At 58.5% G+C, this 21242-nt stretch overlaps 1 protein-coding gene across 2 annotated transcripts in view; it reads left to right on the plus strand.

The window, feature by feature from the left end:
• KDM4B (lysine demethylase 4B) overlaps positions 1-21007 on the plus strand; it is a 130386-nt gene extending 109379 nt beyond the window's left edge. For both annotated transcript variants that reach the window (XM_028519232.2, XM_028519230.2), the window contains 12 exons: positions 4646-5088; positions 5336-5456; positions 6745-6923; positions 9423-9642; positions 11230-11306; positions 11612-11667; positions 11896-12004; positions 15865-16050; positions 16125-16289; positions 16703-16822; positions 17486-17578; positions 18863-21007. In XM_028519232.2, coding sequence (XP_028375033.1) covers positions 4646-5088; positions 5336-5456; positions 6745-6923; positions 9423-9642; positions 11230-11306; positions 11612-11667; positions 11896-12004; positions 15865-16050; positions 16125-16289; positions 16703-16822; positions 17486-17578; positions 18863-19039 — 1946 coding nt within the window. In that variant the 3' untranslated portion in view covers positions 19040-21007. The remainder of the gene's footprint in view (positions 1-4645; positions 5089-5335; positions 5457-6744; positions 6924-9422; positions 9643-11229; positions 11307-11611; positions 11668-11895; positions 12005-15864; positions 16051-16124; positions 16290-16702; positions 16823-17485; positions 17579-18862) is intronic.
• The last annotated feature ends 235 nt before the right edge of the window (positions 21008-21242 follow it).

Here is a 21242-nt window from a genome sequence, read left to right on the forward strand (position 1 = left end):
CCTCAGCGCCGTCCTCCAGGGCTGTGGCTTCCATCAGCTTCCAGGAGCACGTGGACCCCAGGAAGGATGCAGTTGTTTCCAGGATTGCATCCCTGCTCAGGCTGGCAGTGCTCCCCATCTCCGGATACCCCATCCTGTCCCATGACAGAGCCCTTTCCCAAGAAGGAGGAGCAGGTTGTGGGGGGTCTTCCTCTAGAAGGACGCAGTCCCTTTGGGGTGCTGGTTGTAGCTACCACCACGAGAGAGCCCTTGCTGTGGTCAGGAGCATCCTGGGAGCTGTCTCCTGAGCCCTTGGTGGGAAGACGGGTCTGAACACATTGCATAAGTATTCGCAGTCAGGGGTGACAGAAACACATGTCGGGGAATGAATAGAAGATTTTAAAAGTGCTTCCAGATTCCTTAATACCAGCTTAATGTCCCTGAAAGTGGTAAGTGCTGAGGATCGTGTCAGGTGTGAGCAATAGGTTTGTGTTTGCCGTCACTCACACACTGAACAGTGTCACAGTGCTGGGGTCGGGGGGCCAAGGAGGCCTCCGGGGATGGGAGGGGCCCCGGGCTGGCAGATGGGTCGCTAGGCCTCAGGAGGTTGCTTCTCTGCTGGCTGCGGCTGTCCCCACTCTGCACCCGCTGTCCTCACCTGCTGCCGGGGTGGTCTGGGAAGACCTGCTGCCTGGGCGAGTGGCCCCCAGCCTCCCTCCACCGCTTACCTGCTGTGCCCTGCCCTGACCATGGGTTGGGAGGCAGGAAGGTTGCCGTGTCAGTCCTGGTTTGCTGGGACAGCAGGGGCTCCTTCTGCCCGACCTGGCAGTGGCCATCTCACAGGTCTCTCACCTACCTGTGGCTCAGTATGCCACTGTCCTTTCTCACAACTTGGGAGATGGGGGCAGCAGGGCAGTGCCAGGACCCAGGGGGCTGGTCCCACCATGGTGCTGTACTGCTCCCAGGCAGAGCATGCAGCCAGAGGGGTCCCACCCCAATACCTCCCAGGGCCTCGAGGAGACAGGAGCACCCAGGAGTGTGAGCAGTAGCTGCTGTGGGCAGTTGCTGGTCATGGAGTGCCAGTTTCAGGAGTGGCCTGACAGCTCTCCATTGGCTTTAAGACAGGACAGCAAAGCCAACTGTGTGCCGCAGGGAACAGAGGGGCTAGGCTTCTATGAGGGGACTGCAAGTTTCACTTGGAGACACATCCTGCCATACAGGACACCCCCTGGCACAGTTCAGCCGGGCCTCACATCCCATCGGGCACACCCTGCCTCGGGCTCTGCACGGGAGGGTCCGTAGAGTTGGCAGAGTGACCTAGTACCATGGGTACCGAGACCAGCACCGCCCGGGCTGGGCAGGGGGTAGAGGGTGGGGGGTGTCCATGTCCCTGAACCAGGTAGCAGTCATGAGTCCACGTCCCCCTCCTGTGGGCAACATGCAGCAGAGGTTGAGCTTAAGATTCCGAAAAACCAGGTGCTCTTGCTGCACCCCCAGGTGAACTTTGGTACCATGGAGGGCTATGGGGGACTCAGAGAACCAGCAGGCTGATAAAGTCCAGTGGCAGGGGTGGTCTTAGCTGTGACAGTCCTCACCAAACTAAAAATAGTCCTCGAAGGGGCCTGGGCTGGCCTGCTGTGGGAGAGGCCCCTGAATTCTGGCCCGCCATTGTCCCAAACCTGAGGGGGTAGGAGGCCATACCTGCTCAGAAGGACTGCTGAGACCCTAAACCTTTTTATTAAATCCTCACCCAAGGATCTATTTATTGATTTTAGAGATAGAGGTGGGGGAGGAGAGAGAGAAACTGATGTGAAAGAGAAACATCAATAATTTGCCTCCTGTACAAGCCCTGACCTGGGATCGAACCTGCAACCTAGGTATGTGCCCTTGACCGGGGATTGAACCCACAACATTTGGGTGTACAGGATGATGCTCCAACCAACTGAGCCACCCGGCTAGGGCTCTCTCTTTTTTTTTCTTTCCTTGATCCTAAGCCCTTTCCATGTGACATCCCTGCTCCATTTGGAGGCTGGTTTGAGCTCCAGCAGGCAGGCGGCTTGCTGAGGTCTGACAGTGTGGCCCCCGGCTGGGAGCTGCCAGGGCTGCGGGGGAGGTCCCATGGTGAGGACAGAGCCCTGAGGCTTCACGTGTCCTTCCTGGCCTTGGGCTTGTCCCCTGAAGGGCCCTCTGGGTGTTTTTCCCCTTCGGCTTCCCAGAGCCTAAGAAATGTGAAGAAAAGGCTGGAACTTGTCCCTCTTTGACATCAGTCTTTAGCGCAGAGAGTAAATTGGACCCACCATCCTCAGGAAGACACAGTGCGATTTCAGTAGTTGTGCTGTGAGGGAGGGAGGGAGAAAGGGGGGGAGGAATACTAAATTTCCTTAGAGAACACAGTGTTTATCCAAAAGTGCCTTTAACACAAATAGGACAGTGCCTCTAGGACCAGCCTCTGTGCTGGTCCTAGAAATTAGCCCCTATACTGTCCTGGGCACTGACTTCCCGGGCCTTCGGTCACCTCCCGGTCACTTCCTGGGGCCGTGCCACTGTGGACAGGCATCACTGAGTTATGTTTCACATCTCGCCCTCGCCACGCAGCTGGATGGGGAGGGACCCTTTGTTGTGGGGCCCATCCAGATTCCACCTCTTGAGGGGAGGGAGCATCTATTGTTTCCTTTCCTTGGCCGGAGAACTGGACCACACTCATGAGGGGCGGGTGGGAGGGGAGCATGGGGAGTGGTTAAGGCTCACCTAAGTGGGACAACAGCAAGGGAAGAACCCTTGGTGCCTCCAGAAGGCTCAGGATCCCAGGGCGGGGGAGTTCTCATCGCCTTCTGGCTAATGGAGCCTCTCTTGAAAAACACAGGTCCTTGCCAAGGACACCGTGGGCTATCCCAGCAGCCAGTTCAGGGCTGCAGCTACAGATAGGGAAGGGCAGGAGCAGGGAGGGGAGAGGACTGGGGCACCTCCACATGGGTCCCTGAGGCCCGGGTCAGAGCCTCGGTAGCACCCTCATTGTGGGTGAGTGGGGTGATTCAGCTCCTCCCTCGGGGAGGTTCCTTGCTCAATCCCTTCTTGAGGTCAGTGCTGATCAGGGGTTAAGTGACTAGCCCTTACCCAAGGTCATCAGCATTTGTTCTATCCGTCATCTTTGGCTGAGGAACAGGGGCGACATATGGATGGGTTTTTATAGCAAGAGGTAAAAGCACGGATGCCGTGCTGCAAACCAGAACTCATTATGCTTCCCCTTGTCACCAGCTTCACACAGAGAGGAACGGGCCCTTGACCTCCACTTGTCCTAACTTTCCCAGCATGGGACTGTTGGGCACAGGTTCCCCTAACCCTCCTGAGGCCTGTAGCATGACTACTTGTCACGGGTTGTCCAGGAACCCAGTGTGGTCCCGGGCAGCCAGAACAGCTGGTCCCCCATTTTCCAGCCAGTGCCCCTCCTCATGTGATGTCCTGAATCCCTGGGAACCTGGGACACACGGAAGAGCTTTGTGCCTCTTCCCCAGACAGGGCAGGTGAGGATCAGTGCTGGGGGGGTTTCCCGCTGTGCTCCCAGCTCTGGGCCCTGCTAGGCCACTGGCAGTCCTAGTGTCTTTGAGAGCAGAGTCCCTCCTGCTGTGTGTTCCGCAGCCTGAGCACATCAGGCTTCGTGAAGGTCATCACCAGCAGAGTCCTCTGGGGTGCCATGACAGTGACCACACACATTTATTTGCCGAAAGTTTTGGAGGTCAGAAGCCCCATGTAGGTCTCATGGGGCTAAGCCCATGTGCAGCAGGGCAGGTTACTGTCTGAGACTTCAGGGGAGAATCGTTTCCGGCCTTTTCTAGCTTCTAGAGGCACCGCATCCCGGGCTTGCGGCTCCTTCCTCCATCGTCGTCATCTGTCTGAGCTTTCTCCCGTAGTCACAGCTCCCTCTGACCACAGCTGGGAAAGGTCCTCCACTTCCAAGGAACTCTGCTAGTGCGCTGGGTCCACCCAGACCATCTCCATGAACTCAGGGCCATTGGCAAAGTCATGCTGCCACGCCAGGTTCCACATTCACAGGCCCCAGAGCTAGGATGTGGATGCCTCTAGGGCCTCGATTCTGCCAACCACACAGCCATCCTGGCCCCCAGTTAAATACCACTGAAGACACACCTCGACTGCTTCCCACTGCACCCTGTCACCTGTCCGGAAACCCCCCAGCACTGACCCTTGGGGTGGGAGGGCGTTTCCAGCCCTGCAGGCTCATCTGGCTCCTGTGTCCCACTCCAGCAGCCACTCGTGTATGGTTTGCCGTCCGAGTCTTTGCTTTGAAAAACTCTACAGGTTGTGTGTTTTCACTGTAGAAATATACAAAACTCAGATATCTGAAAGCAAACCTTCCTCTTCTCCCCACCCCTTGGGAAAGACGCATCTCTTTCTTCTACCTCAAGCTAATTTCAGAAAGTTCTTTCCACACCTGCAGAACCCAGAGGGTGGGGGTTCCCCCAAGGCTTGGGTGCAGCTACCAGTGTGACCTGGCAGTGGTTTGAACTTGCCCAAACCACTTTGTTCTTTTGCGGAAGGCCGGAGGGGGCCTCTCCCACCTCCAGACAGCTCCTACCTGGGCCAGCTCTCTCGCAGGAGGGTACGTGGCCTCTGGCCTCAGCTCTGATGGGTCTGTCCTCTCTCCTCACAGAGGACAGGAAGGGCAAGCTGCGGCCAGCCAAGGCCAGGAGCGACCGGAAGAAGAAGAGCCCCGTACACCCTCACCACCCACTCTTGCCCCAGCTGCCGCCACCACTGCCCACCCAGTTCTCCACTGAGGAGGTGCTGCCACCCCCACTGGAGCCCCCAGTGCTGAGCCCTGGCCCTGAAGTCACTGAAGAGAACCCCCTGCCACCTCCCCTCAATGTTGTGCCCCCTGAGACACCTGGCGAGGACCTGGAGCTGAAGCCACGCCCCATCATACCCATGTTGTATGTGGTGCCATGGGCCAGCCCAGCCACGTGTGACAAAGGTCGAGTGTCCTGCCAGCAGGCCTCTGAGCACTTTGCCCAGAAGGGCACCACCTGGAAAGAGCAGATGGCCCCCATGGAGCTGACAGGGCCTGAGGAGGAGAGCGGAGCCGGCAAAGTGCAGGTGGGATGCCCTTGAGGGTCCCGGGGGCTGGGGGTTCCACCTGTCCCTGTGCACTGGCCACAGAGCATGGGAAACTGCCCCTGTGGCTCCTCAGAGGCGTCAGCATTGGTGTAGAAATCACTGAGGCTCCTGCTGCCTCTCCCTGGGGTCTCTCACCCCCTACTGGGGAAACTGAGGCACTGCTGAGCTAAACTCTGCTCCTGTCCCCAAGCTGTGACTCAAAGATGCCTCCTGTTCTGTGTTTCAGGCGCCATCAACCTTTTCTAAGTTAAAGATGGAGATCAAGAAGAGCCGGCGCCACCCTCTGGGCAAGCCACCAACCCGGTCCCCTCTGTCAGTGGTCAAGCAGGAGGTGTCCAGTGATGAGGGTGAGGGAGGATTCTGTCCCCCTACTTGGGCCCCAGGCTGTGAATAACTCCTGCTCTCTCACCTGGCACCTACCCCCAGGCTTCCCTCTGCCACCTGCCCCACCAGTCACCCTCGCTGCTGCCTCCTTAAGCCAGGCCCTTAGCCTCTGTCACCAGACTCCTGGCCCTTGGCCTAGCCCCACCTACACAGCCTGCAGAGCTTCCCTGCAGGGACAGAGGCAGCCCCTGTTTTTGCTCATGTGACTAGAGGAAACCCTGAGTCACCCTCCCCAGGCAGGCAGCTGTTACAGAGACACCCAAGGCTCTGACCTGTGGCTGGCCACGGGTGGGTGACACAGGGCTGGGGAGCTGCCAGTCGCAGCAGAAGTGATTCTTCCTGCTGCTGAGCCCAGCCATGGACCTTGGAGGGGTTGGAACAATGAATGGGCTGTGGGAGCGGGAGCCGGAAGGGTGGGGGCTAGGAGGCGAGCAGCTTGTATTTAACACTCGGCTGAAAGTCAGAGCTGCTAGCTCAGGGGCAGAAACCCTGGGAAGACAATTTTTCATCTTCCGCTTCAGCCTTCTGCTTGAGATGCACATGGAATTTGAAAATCATCTGGATGGCTTTTTTTTTTTTTTTTATTCTGAGTCTAACTTGAAGGCTAGTGGGGAGGGTTCTAGAAGCTCTATGGATCGCAGGGCCCAGCTCCCAGGAATAGAAGGGATCTCAAGGGAGATGAAAGGTGTCCTGAGTCCCTTCAGGTGGCCTCGGCCTTACAGTCGAGAGGGCAGAGTGTCAGCGCGCTGGCCCGGCCGCTGTGAAGGTTGGGGCCTCAGGACTGAGCACCGGGTTCTGGGGCAGGCTCCCAGGGGAGCACTGAATGCAAGAGCTCAGGAAACAGCAGTGGGACACTGAGGGTAGGGCTGGTGATGGAGGCCCCAGGGGGTGACAGGTGTGGGCAGAAGAGATGCCTGTTAGTGGCCTGCATCTTACCTTAATAGGACTTCCCATTGACACCACCCGCTCCCTGACTCCCAGCCACACTTCTCTCTTGGCTCCTTTGAGCTCAAGAGGCTGCACCTGACCTGCCAGAGTCTGACCCAGCCCGTCTCCCACCCCCAGACGGGACCAGCTCCCCACCCCCAGCCTGGGTGGCTTGGTGGCCTCTTGGCAGAGACTCAGGGGCCATGTAAGTGGGGACACGTCACCATGAATGCTTGTGGCAGTAAAACGCTCATCCTTCGAGGCAGGAGATGGACCCTCAGGCATGGTTTAATCTTCTGCCTCCCTTCTCCCTACTCACTCTAGAAGCCTTCCCTTTCTCCGGGGAGGAGGACATGAGTGACCCCGAGGCCTTGAGGTCCTTGCTGTCCCTGCAGTGGAAGAACAAGGCGGCCAGCTTCCAGGCCGAGAGGAAGTTCAACGCGGTGGCTGCCCTGACCGAGCCCTACTGCGCCATCTGCACCCTCTTCTACCCCTACAGCCAGGTGAGCGGGCGGCCTCATGGGGCCGCACAGGGCCCAGCAGCATCCGTCTACTCTTCTGCATGCCAGTGTTGGCTCGAGCTGAAAGGAGGAACTCGGGGCAGGTGATGGGGAAGAGAACCCACTTGCTGTAGGAGCCACAGTGGGGTCAGCGAGAGCCCGGAGGACTGGAATGGGACAGGTGGGGGTGGGACAGTCACAGCACAGCAGGCGGAAGCCCTTGGCAGTGCAGGGTGTGCTGGAGCCTTCCTGGGGAGGGCCACAGAGAAAGTTTCTGAGTTTTATCTGTAGGTACTTGTCAGTGGGCATAAAAATGGGGCCTTGGACGGAGGGGTGGGGATATGGTGTGGATATGTCACGGTCACTGTCCTTGGAAAGTTTCTCAACGTGGCTTGGCATTGGTGCCGCCTGGGAGCTGGGGGCCAGAGGCGTGGTGACCAGCTGAGCCCCAGAGGCTGGCGGGGGCCAGGGCAGAGACCCCCACGTGGCCTGGCTGGGACACCAGTGGTACGAAGACCTGATCCACCTGCACTGAGCCAGGCACCGCATCCTGCGCACTGTCCAGACCGGGCCCTCCTTGGTCCCGTGTTTCCCGAGTTGAGGAACCTGGCCTTTCCCTGCACTTTGTCCTATGCCACCGGCCTGCCCAATTTCCCTCCTGACCTCTTATTTCGTCCCCTGTCCCTTCCCCAGCCCTGACCATAGCCTGTCTTCGGCTTTTTTCTCCCCACTGTAGGCCCCATTTTTCCCGACAGCATCTCACCATGGCCAGACCAGGTGTTTGGGAGGCTGCTGCCCATACACTCCCTGGCTGGAGACTCTGCCAGGCTCACCATGACCTTTGGCCTGACCACATGCCTCATGGCCTTCCTCAGCGGTGACATCTGCCTCTGTTCTCCAAAGCCCACACAGCAACAACATGCTCTGTGATGCCCCCCAGAGTCCCACCCACCCAACCCAACCCCCTGCCTGTCAGACAGATTTTTGTCCATTTTTGAGTTCACTTATCTGCTCCCTCTTTTGGGAAGCCTGTCCGCAGGCTGGCTCTGGGATGTCCTGCCCTGGGCTCCCCTGGCCTTCCTCTGCTCCTGCTCCTGCCTCTGTGTTTATCCACCTCTGGATAGTGAATCCCAGAGGATACAGCCAGGTCTCCCTTGCTTTTTTGGGTCCCCCCCTCCTAGTCTAGTACCTGGTACTTCCTACACACTAGTTCAGCTGCCCCGAGCTCTATGCCCTGTGCCGGCGGTGGTGTGCCCGTCTCCAGAGCTGCCTAGAGCCACTGTCTGTTAGCAGATGCAGCGTCCAGGGGAGGGAATGAGTGACATCCAGATGTCCTCTTCGGTCCCCCCTTAGTGCTGCTGGGAGGCTGCTGGGAGTCAGAGTGCTGGCACCTGCAACTTCAGGTGTGAATCTTCTGAATTCCAACTGTTAGCGAAGAATCCTGACTTTAATCAGCCCACCATACCAGTGGGCGCTGTGGGCCAACTGCTTCCGAAACCTGGAGCCCTCAGCCCCGGGACCAGGGCTTACTGGACCTCACTGTAAGCAGGGCTATGGCTGGATATTCTGCCTGATTGGAAATGAAAGTCATTCTTGACTAATGGAGGCAGCTTAGAGGGGTCGGGGGAGCCTGATGTGAGGCTCTGATTTCAAAGCTGGTCCCCTAATCTGAAGTGCCATCATCCCCCCAACACCTGGCATTGTTCCCCCAGTGGAGTCTTTCTTCTAGGTCAGGAACAGGGGCAAACCCTCCTGTCACACGTTGGAGGGCATTGGGGAGCCCTGCCACCCTGACAGGCATGGGGTGCTGGATCCTGGTGCTGTGGGCAGGGCGATCTCACCATGTTCCCTCCGTGGGCTGAGATCTGGAGAACCTGTTGGAGACTGGGGGACAGCCATCATGGGGCACATATTGGAGGTGGGGGAGCACCCACACAGGTTCCCAGATAACATGCCTTCAGGTGGTGGTCAGGGCCACAAAGACAGACAGCAGGACGGCGGGCTGGGGCTGCTGGCCCCGTGGGCAGGCAGGGTCTGGAACAGATCCGGGAGCTCTGGGTAGGGGAAACACAGCGTGCACAGGCGCTGGGGCAGGATGGTGCCTGGCAGCAGGGGTGTTGGAGGAAGAGCAGGTCCCACGTGGCTAGAGGAAGAGGGGGAGGAGCTGTGGGGGCAGCAGGATGATGCTGGTGCTGCGTTCAGATGTGACCCTAGTGGGGGGTTTTCAGTGGGGGCAGGACAGGGTTACATTTGGGGGAGCAGGGTTGAGGGATGGGCGGGGAGGGCTGGTGTACTGGGGAAGCCCTCCAGGGGCCGCTCCAGGTGTCCTGGTAGGAGGCCCCAGTGCGGCAGATGGGAAGGTGGGAGGCAGGTTGCGGCTGTTTGGACATAGAAACCACATGAGGCGTGGACTGAGGGAAGCAAGGATGGCCCGAGGCTGAGTTGAATGATGACAGGTGGCCCCACGGAGGGCTCTCCACTAAAGGTACCCCACTTCTGCAGTCCCTACAGATGGAGAAGGAGGCCCCACAGGCCTCCCTCGGGGAGGGCCCCTCCATACCACCTTCCAAATGCGGCCAGAAGACACGGCCACTGATCCCCGAAATGTGCTTCACCTCCAGCGCCGAGAACACAGAGCCACTCCCAGCCAACTCCTACATCGGCGATGACGGGACCAGCCTGCTGATCGCCTGTGCCAAGTGCTGCCTGCAGGTCCATGCCAGTGAGTGGGGTCTGGACGACAGGCAGCCTGGGCTGAAGGAGGACTGTGGGGCTATGGAATGTGGCCCCTGCGCACCCTCCTAGGACGGCCACCCTTGCCTCTGTGGATCAGGGAGCTCTTTCCTCCTGGACTTGCGGTTTCAGAACTTTCAAAGGACCTAGTGTCAGGGGCAGGGTCTCAGCCTTCAGGGGCAGACTTCCTGTCCTTCCCCCTGGCCAAGTGGGCCTGCCTGGTCAGCCTCCTTCTGGACAGTTCTGCTGACCCCCGCCCTGCTCTCTGGGGCCTGGGGAAGCAGCAGGAAGAGATCAGGTGCTTGTCAGGTACCATGACTATTTCTAACTCTGTGCTTGGAGCCAGAGTTGATGGTAAAGTTGCAATTCTGGGGGGGTCCGGGGCCTGATTTATCTCTGCCATCAGCGACCACCCTCTCCGAGACCACAACCCAAGGAGACAGGAGAGTGGACGTCTGTCCCCTTCTTGGGTGTGAAGGCCAGAAATGGGAGGTTGGGCTCCCTGGAGGAAGGAAGCCTCATGGAGCCATTTATTCTGTCTGCCCCCGCCCTATGAGGAAGGCAGCTGTAGGTCTCTGTCCTTCATTTGTCCCACAGAGGCTACCCAGGACTCACTTTGTCTCCTGTCTGTAAGTCTCCGGGCTCAGCCTTGCTGGGCCCAGGAGGGAGACACTCCACTCCAGGGCAGGCTCCTGGGCCACTCTAGGAGGGCCTGTGATGGGGTTGCAGGGGCAGAGGCACCCCGCCCACCATCCTTAGGAGGCAGAAGGCTTAGCACAGGTGTATTCCTTGAGACCTGGCCCTGGAGGGATGTGGAGCCCCCACTTCCTCCAGGAGCCAAGCCCCCCAGGTGCTGACCTTGGCTGACTGCCTTGGGGGACAGAGCAGGGGGTCTAGTGGGACTCTAAGGAACCTTGCTGTCCTTTGGGGTCTCCATGGGGACACAGAGCTGCATTTCTGTGGCCCTGCTCTCCCCCTGTGTTTTTAGCTGCGACCCTTCTGTACCTGGCCACTGCCCACTGCAGCCAGTGGAGCCTGTGTTTGGTGGGTGACAAGCCCCAGATGACTGAGGGCCCCAGAAGTGCTGCTGGGCAGTGACCCGAGGGTGAGGCAGAGTCCCTTGGTCTGGGGCATGCCCCCTTGCCTGCCCTCCTCCACGGTGCCCTCTCCCCGTTTCTGAACCATGGCCATGTTCCAGGGCAAGCCGCCTTGGTAAATCAGAGCTTCTGGCTTGTGGTTTCGGAAGTGGCTCTTCTGCCCGAACATTGGGCCATCCCAGTTTGAACGCCAGTGTCCACAAGGCCGCCTTTGCATGTCTTGCAACTTCTTGGTCACTTTCCCAGGGTTTCAACTTAGCAGAGCTGGGGAGGAGGACACCGAGGGGACCCTGCTCCCCTTCCCAGCATCCGTTTCCAGACCTTTCTCCTGCTGCGTGCCGTGCCGTAGACTGAGGCAGAGGGGCAGTGAGGGCTGTCTCCCTCAGTGCCGAGGCAGGGCTCCAGAGCGCCCCCTCAGCCTAGAGTGCAGCTGTGGTGCCAGGTGCGACCCGACTCAGCCGTCCTCTGCTGTCTTCCAGGTTGCTACGGCATCCGCCCAGAGCTGGTCAATGAAGGCTGGACATGTTCCCGGTGCACGGCCCACGCCTGGACTGCGGTAACTCACCCTGCAGCTGGGGTGGTACTCTGAGAGCCGTCCAGCCCCATGGGGGAGCCAGGCCTGGGCCCTGAGCTTGCCAGGTCCCACAGAGTGACCCTGGGATGGTGGCCTCACCTCCCTGGGTCTTGGTTCTTCTCACCTTGCAGTGAGGGGGTGGAGCCGACGCACTCCTAGCCCCTCCTGTGGTGGCCGCTAGTTTGAAATGTAAGGACCAAGGGCAGGGGGTGGACCAGGCCCCAGAGCAGCGTGGGCACAGCCCTCCCCTGCGCCCCCCTCACCGCGGGCTTATCTGGTCCCTGCAGGAGTGCTGCCTGTGCAACCTCCGGGGAGGAGCTTTGCAGATGACAACCGACAGGAGGTGGGTAGAAGGGATGCTGCTGCTCCTCAGGGCCTGGGGTTGGGGGAGACCAGGAGAAGCAAACAGTCATTCAGACTGTCCCTTACGGCCCTGCAAGCCCTGACTGGCCAGCAGCAGCATCGTGGACAGGGGCAGTGCCCACAGAGTGGAATGACATTGGGGAAAGGAGAGACGGCGGGGGGTGGGGTACCCATGACCTCTGACCCTACCCTTTCCCGCCCTCCCCAGGTGGATCCATGTGATCTGTGCCATAGCAGTCCCCGAAGTGCGGTTCCTGAACGTGATAGAGCGCCACCCTGTGGACATTAGTGCCATTCCTGAGCAGCGATGGAAGCTGGTAGGATCCCTGGGTCTTGTCCTGTTGGGTGGGGGAAGCACCAGGAAGCCAGGTGCCATCAGTTTCCATTTGACCAAAAGTAGTACTTCTTGAATAGTCCCAAAGGTGCAAGATACAAAAGTCAGAAGGCACAGAGGTGCCCAGAAAAAGCAAGCCCCCATCTCCAATGCAGTGGACCCCTGGCTCCCGGGCCTCCGTGCAGAGGTGGCCTCTATACACCCCAGGGCACATGTGGTTTCCACCTTTTTCATAAGCAGAAGCTGCACATACTTCACCCTGTACCTTTCTTGCTGCCTAACTGGTCCCTCTTTCTTTTTTTTTAATTGTGGTGAAAACACTTAGCATGGGATCTTCCTTCTGAACACACTTTTCAGGGCATAGCACAGCGTCACTAACCACAGGCATGCTGTAGTGTGGCAGAGCTCGGACGCCTGCAGTGTGTGCAGCTGAGGCCGCATACCCGTTAGCTAGCAGCGCCCCTTGCCTGGCCCCACCCCGGCCCCTGTTCCTTCGATTCTGAGTGTTGAATGGGCCTGGCAGCAGTGCAGTCCTGCGGCCTTTGTCCTTCTGCGTCTGGTCTTTCTCTCTGCACACGGTGCCATCACAGCCTGCCCACGTTGCCACGGATGGCAGGATTTCCTTCTTTCTCACGGCTGAGTCATATTCCAGTGTGCGTGACCGGGCCCCATTTCTGTACCCCTTGATCCCTCAGTGGACACAGGTGGCTGCAGTGAACACAGTTGTGAGTACGAGAAGTACATTTTGCCCTTGCATTACTATTTATTAATTATTGTATTATTTGCCACACAAACAACTGTAAACCCTCTTTTGCCCCACCTGGCATATTCTTCAGTATCTTGTTTTCATTTCCTTTGCATATATACCCAGAAGTGGACTCCCCGGGGCATACGTCAGGGCTGTTTTGAATTTTTTGAGGCCCCTCCACACTGTCTTCCACAGTGACTGCCCCGGTCTGTGTTCCCCCCAGAGGGCAGGGCTCCCTTTCCCCACGTCCTCACCCGCGCTTGTGTCTCGTCTCTTGTCTCCTTGATGGCAGGTGAGAGGGCTCCTCGTGGAGGTTTGGTTTGTGTTTCCCTGCGGGTCAGTGGTCTGAGCACCTTTTCATGAGCCTGTTGGCCCACCCGTATGTCTTCAGAGAAATGTCTGTTTAGATCCTTTGCTCATTTTTAAATTGGGTTGCATGGCTGCTGTTGAGTTGCCAGAGTTCATAGCTAGCCCCTCTCAGTTCACATCACACTTCCCCCTCTGAGGGGCACATGGCCATCCTCAGCCAGGGTGCTCTTACTGGTAATGGTCACCCAGGCGAGCCTGGGGGCAGCAGGCAGGGTGGGCAGAGTGTGGCCATGACAGCACACACTGGCTTCCATTCCTGGCTTGGCTGCTGGCCAGCTGCGTTACCCCAGACGGACTTCTTGAGCTCTCTGTGCCTCGTCCTTCCCATCCGTGACAGTGCTCGGCACGGTGCTCGTTGATGGCCTCTCGGTAAAGCACTGATTATGCTGTCTGAGCACAAGTGCCTGCTCCCAGTTTATCATCACTGTGAGTTTGTGGCAGCTTGTGCTGGGGATGTGTCCCACTTTCAGGGACGTGTGGCACCCCAAGGCCCTTGGCTAGGGCCTCTGAAGCATCTGTGGCTGCTTTTCCTGCCTGGTTTATTTCCCAGATGCCTGGGGCAGTCCCGGGGTACTGGTGCCCCTCCAGGCCTACAGAGGGCAGAAGGCAGAGACCTTGGGCTGTGGGCAGTGGGCCTGGTGGGGAGTCCTGGGGGAAGGAACAGGGACACCCACTGTAAGCCCACAGGTGCTGGGCCACCAGGCAGGGCTGAGTGGGGGCTTAGGAGGACAGGGTCTCAGCATGGAGTGCTGGAAGCCCACGGGCGATCACAAAGAGGCTGGTGGCCTGCAGGTGATGAAGAGCGTATAAGCTGCATCATTCAGGTGGAGAGATGGCAGGGCGCACAGCCTGTGATCCATCCTCCCCCCAGATGCTTTATGGAGCATCTGACATTTCCAGCTTGCAGCCTCTTCATTACCAGCACTTGTAGCAATGAATTAAAAATCCTTTTACACGAGGCTTGCTTGTACTGCCTAATGGAGCTGTGCAAGGAAGCCAGCAGTTAACTCCTGCTTGCCCAGCTGTCCGCCCACCTTCCCGGGGCCACACACAGGCCGCATGCTTGGGAACAGCTACTCCTGGTCATCTTCCATCCCTCTATATCCTCAGTACTCCCTGGCCACTGGCTCTGGGGGGTCCTGGTAAGGAGGGGCTGGCTCTGTCCAGCCAGTGGTCACCCCCTCACCTGGCTGGCCCTGGTCCTGGAAGAACCCAGATACCACACAGGCCCCGTGCTCTGCTCCTGACGAATGGCATGATGGGCGCCTGGCCCACATTCTTCACGACACAGAGACTCTGGGTAATGGGCTGCCACCCACGGGGGCAGGGGGATGACTGTGCTTTGAGTCAGGCCATGCCATTGGCTCTCTCCGGGGCTCAGGTGGGGCAGGTGACATGTGTGAGATCTTGAGACCTGTTGGCTTCCAGGAGGTATAGCTCCTCCTGGGGCCTCGAGGCAGCTGCGCTCACCTCCCCTGTGTGGAAGGCCTGGGGCCGGAAAGTCGATGCAGCTCGGGGCATGTTATATGTCAGTGCCTGTCACCCAGGCCAGCGGGAGAGTTAGGTATTGGCAGTTTAGTAATGAGACATCATTGCCATTGATTGGCTCAGCAGCTCCGGCAGCGCCCTTGGCCACCATGCTTATCTGGCTTTTGAACGTGGTTTCAGAGCAATAAAGGCCATTTTATTAAATGCTCAGAGGGATGAGAACCTGGCATCTGCTGAGCTGGGGGCATCGGGGTGGCCCTGGGTACTGAAGCTGTGGGAGCAGGTCACTGCAGGCCAGGGCATCCCCCCCACAGGCCCCCACAGGGGATGACAGGCCTCACTCAGACCCACCCACACACTTATGAAGGAAGCTACTCTACAGTGCTTTGTATTCAAAATTAAGATAAAAATTTTACCATTTTAAAGTGAGCTTAAAATTCACTAGCTTTTAGTATGTTCACAGAGTTGTACAACCATCACCTCCATCTAATTCTAGAACATTCACCCCAAAAGGAAACCATCCCATTGTCAGTCACCCCAGCGGGCTCATGCAAAATGGAAACCCAACGAATCAGCACTTCTCAGGCCCCGTTCTAAACGAACCTAAAAACTTCTCGTTTACTATTGTGAAGATAAAACTTCCTTTTCTCGATGATAATTCACAATGGAAACTTTTTCACACGAGGACCCAGGCACTCCCAATGGCCCTCGGATGATGAGAGCAGCCCCTGGCCACCCACCTCCTGTGTCTGCAGATGTGACTGTTTGGACACGTCTCATGAGTGGAGCCACGCGCTGTGTGTGTGGCCTTTGTGTCTGGCTCCTCTCCCTGAGCACCATGTGTCCAAGGTCCCTCTGGGCTGTAGCGGGGGCACTGCCTCATGTTTTATTGGGTTTTTGAGGGGCTGAAAACTGTTCCGGGGTGTGGCTCATTGGTGCCCATGGCCGGCTCCTCTGCAGCGGGGCCACTGGAGAAGGGTCCTGGCAGCGGTCCTGGGGTTGGAGGGGGAGCCACAGGCCAGGTTGGTTTGGGGAGCCTCTCCACCGTGGTCAAGAGTCCAGCCAAGGGACTCCCTGGGCTCATCCCAGGGTGCCTCCAGCTAGCCAAGGCTGGGCTGCTGTAGCCTCTGCAGCCCTGGGTCTTGAGGGTCACTCCTGGGGGACAATCCTGGGGGTGAGTCCTAAGGGGGGAGCCAGGTGCCTCTGTGTGAGTCCCGTCTCCCCTCCACTCACCCCAGAAATGTGTGTACTGCCGGAAGCGGATGAAGAAGGTGTCCGGGGCCTGTATCCAGTGCTCCTACGAGCACTGCTCCACCTCCTTCCACGTGACCTGCGCCCACGCCGCCGGGGTCCTCATGGAGCCGGACGACTGGCCCTACGTCGTCTCCATCACCTGCTTCAAGCACAAGGCAGGGGGCCACACGGTGAGTGCCCAGCCCTCCCGCCCTCCCATTGCCCGCCTGCCCCAGCGCTGATTCGGCCCTCTCCCTGCCTCCAGGTCCAGTTCCTGAGGGCTGTGTCCTTAGGCCAGGTGGTCATCACCAAGAACCGCAATGGGCTTTACTACCGGTGCCGTGTAATTGGCACCACCACGCAGACTTTCTACGAAGTGAACTTTGATGACGGCTCCTACAGTGACAACCTGCACCCTGAGAGCATCACTGTGAGCTTGGGTGGGCGCCGGGCGGGCAGGGCTGCGATCAGGAAGCCGGGAGGTTGCACAGTCCCTCACAGGAATGACCTGTTTCCAGGGTCACCGTGACCCCACTGGGCGGGTCCAGGCCACAGTCCCCACGGGGAAAGCACTGCCGGGTCAGTCTAGACCGGCCTAGGCAAGGGCGGCGCTCCAGGTGGACAGCTGTGACCGTTCCCACCCCACTCCCTCCAGCCCACCCCCTGCCCAGCACCGGCTCCTGTGCGGGCGCATGGCTTGAGTTCGTCAGAGCCACTGGCTTCTCAGTACAGTTAAAGCGCAGGTGGCACAGCACGGGGAGCACCCAAACCCGACAGAGCCCGAGGGTGCCTGTGCCCTGGGACCTGCCGCCTCACTTCCCGCCGAATTCTTGCCTTTGACAGAGTAGAGACTGTGCCCGGCTGGGACCCCCGCCCGAGGGGGAGTTTGTTGAGCTTCGGTGGACTGATGGCAACATATACAAGGCCAAGTTCATTTCCTCCGTGACCAGTCACATCTATCAGGTGAGCAGGTCCTGACTTCCAGGTCAGGGTGCAGGGGACCTGCAGGCGTGGGTGGGGCCCTCGCATGTCCTGTTGGAGACAGATCCATCTTTTGCTCGCCTAACCGAGAAGGTCAGGGCTTACTATATTTTTAAGCTGGGAGGGGCCTCAAATTGTCTAATATTTTCCTCTTGACAGATATTTTCTTGATTTGTGTGTGTCTGTGGTAAACAGACTGCATAAAATGTACTGCTTTAACCATTTTTAAGCATGCAGTTTAGTGCCCCTGGCTTTTGTGTGTGTGTGTGTGTGTGTGTGTGTGTTTTAATGAAGATGGTTGTGAGCCTCTCCCCATGTTTGTGGAAGGGACGTTGTACACAAGTATGGGATCTTAGGAGAAGAATCATGCCTGTCCCGGCAACCGCAGACGATGGCTGCAGATTCTTTGCCCATTTGCTTTCTTACGTTGTCTGTGCCCCCGTCACTTTTGACCACACCCCTCTCCCCATCACTGCCCTTACCTGACGAGCAAGGACAGGAGCGGGTCCGTGCGGACACCTCTGGACCAGCGCCCTTCTTGGCAGTAGAGCCTCGGCAGCCAAGGGTGGGGGGGCCTTGTCAAGGACCATGGGAGCCTGGCAGTGGCCCTGAGGCACCGAGCCTGAGAACTGTGCCCCTCGGCAGGTGGAGTTTGAGGACGGGTCCCAGCTGACAGTGAAGCGTGGTGACATCTTCACCCTGGATGAGGAGCTACCCAAGAGGGTGCGGTCACGGCTGGTAAGTAGCTTCATAAGGTGGGCTTGGGGTGAGCTGCCCGCAGAAGCCCTCAGGCATCAGGGATGTGGCCTTGACCTCCCTGCAGTGGCCTTTGCTCCCACTGGGGGGCAGCTGAGGGCGGCTCCCAGGGAGCAAGCCTGCTCTGTGGCAGATGGAAGCAGGTTTGAGGGCCCTTCCCAGGGACAGCCCAGCGTGGGGAGATAGACCTGCACCACCGACCTCCTGGGCACTTTGTGATTCGCCCGCAGTTGGAGCATCTGCCACCTGCACGCAGAATCTGAGCTCTGAGGTTGGCGGTGCAAAAAGAAACGCTTTTCCCAAGCTCATCCCTTTTCAAAGGGAACAGTGAGTCCCAGAGGCAGGAAGCGACCAGCCTTTTCTCCTAGCCTGCTGCTGTTCTCTTTCTTTTGTGTCTAATCCAAAGGCCAGGTTTTGAGGAGCAGGCGGCCGTCGCTGTGGGCGGATGAGCTCGGAGTGGGCGCTGGTGGGGGTTGCACAGCTGACCTCGGATGCCAGGTTCCTTTGGGGAGCAGACAGGAGCTGCCGACAGATGAGCAGCTGCTTCCCCTTCCCTCTGGACAGCCCAGTCCTCCTCCCGGCTGGCCCACAGGACAGATCTGCCAGGGGCCAGGGACTGGAGGCCTAGGACCCCCTGCGCCCCGCCTGCTAAGGGGCTCACACACAGGATTGGGGGTTTACATGGAAACAGGAGCACTGAGAAGCCATCCCCAGTGACTGACTGACCTTCTAGGAAGGTCATTAGGTGAAGGCCAGTGGCCTTTGGACCCCAGCAAGGCAGGCATGCAGTCCAGCCAGCTGCCTGAATGGGCTTCCTATTTCAGTCTGTCCGGGCTGCTGTCACAGAGTCCCGTGGACTAGGCAGCTTACACAGCACGCAGGATTTCTCACTACCTTAGAGGCAGGAAGTCCAAGATCAAGGCGCTGGAAGATCTGGTGTCTGGAGACCCACTTCCTGGTTCACAGACAGCCCCCTTCTGTGTCCTCCCATGGCAGAGAGATATAGACAGACAGAGGTCTAGAGAGATCCACAGATAGGGAGGGAGGGAGAGGGAGAGAGAGCGCCTCGCTGGGGCCCTTTTTCTAAGGTTGCTAATTCCACTCATAAAGGTCTCCCCCTCATGCCCCAGTGCCTGCCCAGGGACCCCACCTCCTAACACCCTCACGTTGGTGGATAGAGCTTCAACACAGGATTTGGGGGGACACAGACTTTGCACATGTAACACCCGCTTCTGCGCTGACCCCGTGCCGTCTGGTTTCCCGCAGTCGGTCAGCACCGGGGCACCGCAGGAGAGTGTCTTCTCAGGAGAGGAGGTGAAGGCCGCCAAGCGCCCGCGGGTGGGCGCCCCACGCGCCACCGAGGACTCTGGGAGGAACCCAGACTACCTGGCCTTCATGGAGAGCCTCCTGCAGGCGCAGTGCCAGCCCAGAGCCCCGTTCTAAGACAGCAGCCAGCTGTCCAGCCCCCCTCGGCCCAGCGAAGCAGGCGGCAGCGGGCCCTGGCATTTGCTTGCTGTGAGTTCCTGTCCTCGCCTCCCCGCCCCGAGAGGCTACCTCCGTGCTCTGTGTGGACAGGAGCAAGCAGGACGCTGGCAGCGGCCCCAGACTCAGGGAGTGGGGCCACGCCGGCTCTGGGGGGCCGGCGGGGGCTCGCGCCACCCCCACTACTCAGATCCGTAAACCACGTAAGCTCTTCTCGAAAAGGTGCTACTGCATTGCCTGCCTCCTGAGCAGCCGTTGAGATTGTGACTTCTGTACATAAATCACCTTTGTGAGGTTCTTTCTATAAATACCTATTGTTTAAAAAAAATTCAAGTAAAAAAGGAAAACAAAGAAGAGGAAAAAATCCCTAAAGTTGTTTTCTAGATTTGTGGCTTTAAAAACAAAACAAAACATTCTTTTTATTAGAACTGAGACATGCTGAGGGAGACAAAAGCATCTCATTTTTTTTGTTGTTGTTGTTGTTTTAAAATCTTACTCATTTGTGAGCAGGCAGGGAAGTGCGGCGAGTCCTCAAGGGTTGGGGGGCGGGCAGGATGCCCAGCGACGGGCAGCGGCCTGGCACTCTGCTCTCTCCCCAACTTCATGACGGTCTGAGCAGCTGGCATCGCCTCCTCGGTCCCCGCCAGGGCCCACAGTGCCGGTCCCTCTCTCTGCCAGGCAGGAGGAGGCTGGAGTACCTTTCAGTGGCCATGTGCTGGCCACGGGTATCCCTCCTGTCAGCGATTGCCTTTGCAAAATAAACACTCTCTTCTGGTTTGTTCCCTCTTTTGCTTCTTCCCCCACAGGCACCATTCCACAGCTTAGGCCTGCAGTATGTGTAGGCTGTCCCTGATGCCACCCAGGCCTTGCTGCATCTCCTCAGGGTGCGTGACCTCCTGCAGTTGGAGCAGGCAGGTGCCTGGCTTCCCGGAAGGGAGGGCTTGGAGCTGAGTCAGGCCTCCCAGGTGGCCCCAGTCCAGCTGCTTCCCTGCTCAGTGAGGCCTGTGTCCCCAGGCTCCCAAGTGCCCCTGCTTTGGCTGTGGCCCTACGTCTGTCTGAGGGGACAGGGAGGGCTTCCTGGGACCCTGAGGGGCTGGCAGCGCCCCGTGTCTGTCTGTGCCCCAGATGTCTGGGAGAGAGCAAGCGAGAGAGGGCATTTACGCTTTCAACTGGAGGGAAATCTGCCCCCAAGAGTTGCGGGTTGAATTGAGGAGAGAGAAGAAACGTGCTTTCGCATGGGCTCGGGAAGGACGCCGCCAGCTCCGCCTGCCAGCCGTCTCCGTCTCTGCTGTCCCTGCTCTTCCCTGCGGAAGGACTGAGAGCGTTATTTGCGTGTATAAAATTTTTTTTAATTAAAAAAAAAAAGTGTTCTAACGGTTACCAGGCCAGAGAGAACTATTTAAGGAAAATGGAGAGTATGTAAATGAGCCGAGAACCTTTCGTTTCCTTGGTGGGGGGAGGAGGGCAGGCGCCAGAGCCAGCAGGGGCGGGGAGGGAATGAGGGGAGTCAGCGAAATGTGGGGGTCTCCCTCTGCATGCAGCAGCCCCGCCTGGTGGCGCTGGCACTGTATTCATATGTAGTTTGAAAAATGCTATTTATATTGTAAAGAGAATAAAAAGAAACAGGCAGATGCCTCTGTGGCCCTTGGGGTCCTGGGGGGTCCAAGGGATAGCCAGCCCCGTGGCGGGGGCTCGGCCGCGCCCCTGTCTTGGGTTTCCGGATGACGTGCAGACGGGCCGTCGCACAGCTGAGGGGAAACATGCTTCCCCACCAAGTATGTCTGTGTCTCTGTGCAGAAACAAGAGCCCACCCACCTTGGTTTTTTCCGACCCAAGATTAAGGATGCGCTGTATTTTTGCCTGATTTCCCTGCCTCTAGGCTCATAATGATTAAAGGCTCGTGAGCACTGCGATCGCAGGTCCATGTCATTGGTGTGTCTTCATTTCTGACGGTGCCAGGCGGCGGGAGGGCGGTCTCTCCCCAGGGGCACAGCCGTGGGGCCTCCCCAGGGTGGGGACCTGGGCAGCAGGTGGCCTGGCCCCTCAGTGGCTCCCAGCCCTGAGGGTGGAGGATGGTTCCTTCCTCAGCCGGATGTCCATAGCTTGTATCCGTACAGACACAACCCCCTCCCTGACCCCCGGCCCCAGAAGCTTTCTGGTCCCG

The sequence above is a fragment of the Phyllostomus discolor genome, chromosome 8 (genome assembly GCF_004126475.2).
Source record: "Phyllostomus discolor isolate MPI-MPIP mPhyDis1 chromosome 8, mPhyDis1.pri.v3, whole genome shotgun sequence".
NCBI classification, from domain to species: domain Eukaryota; kingdom Metazoa; phylum Chordata; class Mammalia; order Chiroptera; family Phyllostomidae; genus Phyllostomus; species Phyllostomus discolor.